The sequence below is a fragment of the Lolium perenne genome, chromosome 7 (assembly GCF_019359855.2).
Source record: "Lolium perenne isolate Kyuss_39 chromosome 7, Kyuss_2.0, whole genome shotgun sequence".
In the NCBI taxonomy this organism is placed as follows: domain Eukaryota; kingdom Viridiplantae; phylum Streptophyta; class Magnoliopsida; order Poales; family Poaceae; genus Lolium; species Lolium perenne.
In genome coordinates, this window is record NC_067250.2 from 216,764,973 (window position 1) to 216,771,964 (window position 6,992).

General features: G+C 46.8%; 1 protein-coding gene across 1 annotated transcript; it reads left to right on the forward strand.

Moving 5' to 3' along the window:
* The first annotated feature begins 1,366 nt into the window (after positions 1 to 1,366).
* LOC127314191 (uncharacterized) lies at positions 1,367 to 4,168 on the forward strand. The gene is made up of 6 exons (XM_051344649.2): positions 1,367 to 1,506; positions 2,048 to 2,447; positions 2,695 to 2,819; positions 2,952 to 3,370; positions 3,459 to 3,543; positions 3,771 to 4,168. Exons 1-6 carry the CDS (start codon positions 1,368 to 1,370, stop codon positions 3,788 to 3,790), a joined length of 1,188 nt encoding a protein of 395 aa, XP_051200609.1. The 5' UTR covers position 1,367; the 3' UTR covers positions 3,791 to 4,168.
* The last annotated feature ends 2,824 nt before the right edge of the window (positions 4,169 to 6,992 follow it).

Genomic DNA, 6,992 nt, shown 5'->3' on the forward strand with positions numbered 1-6,992 from the left:
ACTATTCAACACCTATTTTTAACCTGTCCCTTTGCAAAAATTATTTGGCGCATGATTTATTTAACTTATAATTTGCCACCGCCGGCTAACATTACCAATATGTTTGGCAAATGGCTAAATGGGGTAGGCAAAACTGATAAAGCCAAAATAAGAATTGGAATATCCGCTGTGTGTTGGTCAATTTGGACTAGTCGGAATGACATTATTTTTAACAGACAAAAGGGAACTAATTTTTTGCAGGTTATCCGCCGAGCAGCATACTGGATTCAGCAGTGGGCCTTTCTACTCCCGGAGGATCAGCGGGACAGTTTAGCTACTGGATGCAACCGTCTGCTAACGGTTACTCAGGACTTCTATTTCCAGGCTACTGGGTGGCGGCACACTAGTAGATTGAAAGATGCTTAGTTTGAAGTTTCTTTCTCTCTTTTTTCGATGGTTGATACATGTCTCAACCCTTTCTGATCCGTGATGTAAGCTTTATACTCTGTTGAACTCTGCTGAACTGTTTAATAAATGAAAAGGCCGTGTGCATCACATTGATGCAGAGGCTGGGCGATGCCCCTTTTCGAAAAAAAGATAATTTAACAAAGAGACAATGGAATGGGTGTACGAAATGTGTTTTCTGTGGGGATCAGGAGACTATCCAACATCTCTTTCTGGAATGTCCTTTAGCTAAACTTCTTTGGCGTACAGTTAATTTCACTTATGATCTACCACCTCCATTAAATATTACTAATATGTTTGGTAATTGGTTAAATGGAGTAGATAGATAATCTAAGATTTTTATCCGTATTGGGGTTTCCGCCTTATGTTGGTCTACATGAAGGGTCAGAAATGATATTATCTTTAACAGGAAACATTCTTTTCACTTTTCTACAAGTTATCCATATGGTGGCACATTGGGTTCAGCTTTGGTCTCTCCTCTCGCCGGAGGGACAACGGGATGATATGGCTACCGGATGCACACGGCTCCTGATGGTCGCTCAGAATATCTTGTGCCAGGCTGGTTGGCGGCAATACTAGGAGGCTATGTTGATGAGTTCTCCTTTTTATCATGGTTTCTTTGCTTTGGTTGATTTTTGTATCAATCACTGATGGTGTTCCAGATGTAAACAACTTCTTTTTTTGAACCTTATTATTAATAAAGGGCCGTGTGCATCATCATGATGCAGAAACCAGGGTATATCCCCATTTCGAAAAAAAAATGGAGTCAACTCTCCCGTCAAAAGAAAACTACAATTTACTCTGATTGTTTTGCCCACGAGGTTGGTCCATGCGGCCAAAGCAAAAGCTACTCATTTTTTGCCCGGAACGGAAACGGGTCTCCGCGTCCTAGAAAGAGAACTCTGATATGTCCTTTCTTAGAAATGGTTATCGTCTTCAATTTCTCCCTACCTGTGGATCTCCTACTCTGCTTTCCTCTTCCCTCTCCGTCTCCCCCCCACCCCACCTTGGTGCGTAGGATGGACGGCGGGCAGGAACAAGATTTGGCGGCCATGGCAGCTGGTAATACTCCTTTCCTAACTTTTCTATTGGCCGTGTTATTGCTTATTGGCGAGCTTAATTGCTCTGTACATCGAGCGCGCGGGTAGGCATTTGGCCCTCTGGAATCTGGATATCAGCAGCACGGTGACGGCGGCGCTGTTAAGGGGTTGCATGACAGCTGAAGGTGCCGCTTCGTGGGGGTTTTCATGATACTAGTGATTGGTGGCTCCATGCTGTGCGCGCGCGCATACGACACTGTTCTATGTGTCTAGATCTGCCTACCGATCGATCGCTAGCGTGGGGGAAGTACACACGGATTGATTTCAAATAAGGCCTCAACTCCTCCCTTTAATTTGCATGCAGTTGATTAGTACGTACTCAGTTCACTTGAGAGCTTGCAGGCCTGAGGTATGGCACCGCTAGCTGGCTGCGTGTTAGTTGATAACTAGCGATCTGTTTATCTACTGCCAAAGCTTCTCTTAAATTAAGTAACAAATTAGATCTGTTATTTGAGAAACTCGTACAAGCATGCATGTATAATAACTTTGTCGTGGCATCGCAGAAAACTATCGAAGAGTCTTTATTGGTTTTGCCTCTACATCAACTGGGGCGTTCGAGGTAAAGGTACTGGACGAGGTTGCCAAAAACAGTGATGGTACCAACATTGGTCTGCTCTGGTGTCAATACACCCTAGGTCCAGTTAAATCTGTAAACATGGTCAAGGAAGGGAGCTTGGATCATCCAATATCAGAGGAACAATATATTTATCTTGCTAGTCTCGACAAGCAGAAGAGCGCTCTGGTAATTGAAAACTACTTCACAAATGAAAACAACTGTGGGTGTTTGGTAGTGGAGACTGTCAGTGGGACCTTGCAGTGTTGGCTTAACTATCTAGTCAAGAATAACATTCCATTGGTCAATCATGATGGGCGTATAATGCCAACACTGCGGAAGATCATCTTGTGAGTCAATTGCTGGCTACTTATTTGCATTTGAAGTCCTTTATATGTTTTGTTTCTTAACTTGATTAGTTGCCCACTCAAGCTAGATAGTTCTTCCATGATAATATTGATGTATATATATTGCCAACCCATTTAATTTCACAACATGACATGCCTTTTGTGCATCCACATTAGAATCTCTTTACTTTTATCTTCTAGCCTATCCATCCCGTGGCACATAACAAGTACTTTTTTTTTTGCTTCACAGATCTCTTTGTAGCTTAGTATACCATGTACTTGGCGAGAACTGGCATCTTCACAACCTTACCATGGATGACCTGTTTCTCAAGAAGCTTAATGGTGAACTTGAACTGAAAGTTCTCTTGTCTGATGGTAACTACCTACTTACACATGCCACTGCTGAATTTGTATCTCTTCATTAATGTTGATGCTATCTAGTACTACATCTTTTAATACAACAAGAAGGACTGTTGACACCTGTTTTAATTGGGCTATGCTATGCAGTGAGAAAAGGGATTACACAACAAAAAAAGGACTCAACGTGGAAACATGTTAAGGACATCATCAACTGCTGTTTCTCAGTAAACAAGGTTGAACTGAGTGTTGAGACTAGGCGCTTCTGTAACTTCATTGGTCGTCAGACAAAGGATTTTCCACTAGAAAAATATCCAGATTCTTGGACTGATAGTGATAAGGTTGCTTACCTGCGGCTAATCCTACAAGCTGACATGAACGACATGAAAAGTTCGGTTATGGCATCAGGCATTGTTTGGCCGACCGGACATGATGGAGCCATACAGCCAATCTTGGAACAGATAATAAATCATGATAAGAAAGCAGCAAAATATGAGTCTCATCCATGGCACTATATCCGACTTGCCCGAAATGTGACTAAAAGTTTTGACTTACCTGAGAGTCTAAAGGTTTGTTTGTGCAATGCAGCTGAATGTAAAGAATATAGACGATAACATTGTCTAATATTCGATTCCTAATTTTTCATTTCATCTGCAGAAAACGCTGAAAGTTGAGTCTGATTTCCTGAGGAAAATGGAGGAGTGGACGCCAACCATTTGGACAGATTTGTATGAAACTATTGGTAAGTGCCATTTCACTCCATTAATCTGTATATGCCAAGTGTTCTCTCCAAAAATTATAGTGTCAAGATTGTAATAGAAAAATGGCATGCACGTCAGCTGCCTGTGTTGATATATCACGCCTGTCCTAGGCTCATATTGGATTCACATGTTTCCTAATGCTTCATTCTAAATTAGGCAGTTCTAATTAAATATCTTACTTTTGTCCCTACATTTCCTTCTTGATAAGGTCCTCTTGGATTGAAGTGATCAATATGGTGGGAAGCAAAATCTGTATCTGGAAGCTTATTCTGTGAAATGCTTCCCTTTGAAGATCCGGTTGTGCTTCATCGAGAGAGGATTGTATTGTTTTAGATTGTACTGCTAATTGCTATGTCGTCTCTCCGAAGACCTAGATCCAATCACATGCTACTACTTTTTTTTTTTTTTTTTTGATATTCACATGCTACTACTTATGATTGTACTAATACTTGCATTGTCCTAGGAGATCCATCACCCCCTTAGTACTATCCGTGGTTTTAGTTCTGAAATTAATTTTAATTCACAGACATGACTTTCTGTATGCACTGAAGATTCCATTTTCGTTGATTATGAGAACAAGATTGCCCATGTAGGCATGCTCTAGAATGTAGCTACATACGAGGTTACCGCAATTCTCACACAGTCCAGAATCTCTCCATCCTGAAAGTTCTAGTTATATTTGATGTACGTACACTGCTAGAAAGCAACAAAACAATAGATTATAGATACAGGGCTCGGTACTCATTTTATGAGCTAAAAATGATGGTATGCATAATTTGAAATCTTTCTATGAGCTTTGCCCAAAACAAAGCACCGCAACTACTCACACTTGAAGACGGGTTCTCTCCAACTCTCAATCGCCTGGCGTTGTTGTCTTCTCAAGTACAACAAATAAAATTATAAAAAAATACAGAGGCTTATTAACTTAATGTCATTTTATAGATAGCAGTGAAAACTTGTTGAGATACATATCCTTGTATATATCCGGATATGTATCCTCTGTAGTTATAGCGATAGATATCTTTGTATTTATTATTGGCCCCGCCTCCTTCCTTGTATAGTCGAGGCCTATATATGTACCGCCATATTCATCCGATCAATACATCGTGCATTACATCTATTCTACATGGTATCAGACACCTATCGATCCTAACCAAGCCGCCCCCCCCCCCCCCCCCCCCCCCCCCCCCGCGTGCCGCCCCCACACCTAGCGCCGCCGCCTTTGTGTCGCCGCTGCGCGTGCTCGCGCGCGTCGTCATGTCGTCGCTCTCCAATGGCAGCAACCCCTTCGCCTCGGACGCCTCGGACGACTTCTCCTTCCCCAACCCCACCACGCTGCGCGAGGTCCACATCACCGACCATGTCCCCGTCAAGCTCTCCTTCGCCGAGAAGAACCACCACGCCTGAAGGACCTACTTCTACCTCCTCTTCCGCGAGTACAATCTGCGCGACCACATCGACGGCTCCGTCGACCTCTTTGCCCGCCGTGACAACGACTGGCTCGCCATCGACGCCACCATCATCCGCTGGCTCTTCCTCACCATCTCGCCAGATATCTTCAAGACGGTGGTCCGCGAGGGCGACGACGCGCACACGGTTTGGACGAAGATCAACGAGCTCTTCACCGGCAACAAGCTGCAGAGGATCGTGTTCCTGCAGCAGGAATTCTTCTGCACGCCGCAGAATGACCAGACCCTCGATGCCTATTGCTTGCGTCTCAAGGCGATCTCCGACGAGCTTCACGACCTCGGCTTCAAGATCGGCGATGAGATTCTTCTCTCTACTCTTACTGCAGGGCTCAACGAGGAACTCGGGAACGCCGCCGCCGACCTCACCCTCATGACCAAACCCACCTTCGAGCGGGCAGTCACCTACCTCAAGCTCGAGGAACGCCGGCTGAAGAACCTCCGCACCCGGGCCGTCCACACTGCCCTCGCCGCTGGCTACCGCGCCCCTGCCCCGCCAGCTCCCGCGCCTCCTCAACAGGCGCCGCACCCGTGGACCGCGTCGCCCCTCCTCCCCATGCCACCTCAGCAGCTACAGCAGCAGCAGGGACGCAAGAACCACCGTCGTCGCGGTGGTGGCCGCAACAACGGAGGAGGGAACGGTGGCGGGAACGACGGCGGGAATGGTGGCGGCAACACCCAGCCCTGGCCACCATGGAGCGGTGGCTACAACCCATGGACGGGGATCATCCACGCCTACAGCATGCCGGTGCCGTGCCCGCCCGCCCCCGACACCTTCGGTCCTTGCCCCCGACTCACCAGGCGCTCTTCGCCGCGACACCGCCCTACGCCCCAGCCTACCACACCGCGCCACCGCCCTACACGCCGCCGCAACCCGCATGGGACCCGGCGCTCTTCGCGGCACTGCAGCAGGCACCCACGCCGGGCTCTTACGCCGGTGGCGGTGACTGGTTCATGGACACGGGCGCCTCGTCTCACATGACCGCTCACCCGGGTAACCTTTCACATTACTTCCCCACTTCCACCGAGTCTCGCATCATTGTCGGTAACGGCGCCGGTCTTCCCATCTCTCACATTGGTTCTTCTAATTTTCCCTCCACTTCTAAACCAATGTCTCTTAATAATGTCATTGTGTCTCCCCAGCTTATTCAAAATTTAGTCTCTGTTAAAACTCTTTCTCGTGATAATTTTGTGACTGTCGAATTTGACGCTTTTGGTTTTTCTGTCAAGGACGCCCGCACCAGGATGGTCCTCCACCGATGTGAGAGCCCCGGCGACTTGTATCCAGTTCACTCGCCCTCCACCCCAGGCGCCGCACCTCGTGCTCTCTCCGCAGGCATTGAGTTTTGGCATGCTCCTCTTGGACATCCCATTGCCAACACACTTCACCAAATAATGAGGGGTTTTTCGTTTTCATGTAATAAACAATCTACACATAGTTGCGAAGCGTGTCGTCTTGGTAAACACGTTCGTCTTCCTTTTAGTCAGTCTTCCACAGTTGCGTCTTTTCCTTTTGAGTTAATTCATAGTGATGTATGGACCTCTCCAATATCTAGTAGTTCTGGTTTTCTCTATTACCTAGTAATTTTTGATGATTTTTCTCACTTTGGGTGGACGTTTCCTGTTTGTGGGTATACTTTATGGGTATATCAACGGCATGGCCTAGATCCGGCAATCCCGGGTGGCCCACAGATGGTGGTGTGGCATGTGGCCCATCGGTCGGCCCAGTTACTGTAGATCATGATGGACGAAGTCCAGCCCAGGAGCAGGGAGCCGGATCCTAACCGACCTACGAAGGAGGCCGGATCCGTGAAGGCCCGTAAAGTATCCGGATCCAGTACGATGTTGATGGCCGTATGTGGTGAGGACGGAGAGAAAAAAAATCCGAACAGGGGAGCGATAGGCCGCGCTCCACCCAGGCCTTCGTAAGGACGCGTTTTTCCGGATCCGGCTTGGGAGTGACG

What these genes read in the sequence shown, in the direction of transcription:
- LOC127314191 (XM_051344649.2), top strand. Translation starts at nt 1,368, where the DNA reads ATGGTTATCGTCTTCAATTTCTCCCTACCTGTGGATCTCCTACTCTGC. An exon ending in TTTGGCGGCCATGGCAGCTG is followed by an intron (nt 1,507 to 2,047) that starts GTAATACTCCTT and finishes GTGGCATCGCAG; the next exon opens with AAAACTATCGAAGAGTCTTT. An exon ending in GAAAGTTCTCTTGTCTGATG is followed by an intron (nt 2,820 to 2,951) that starts GTAACTACCTAC and finishes TATGCTATGCAG; the next exon opens with TGAGAAAAGGGATTACACAA.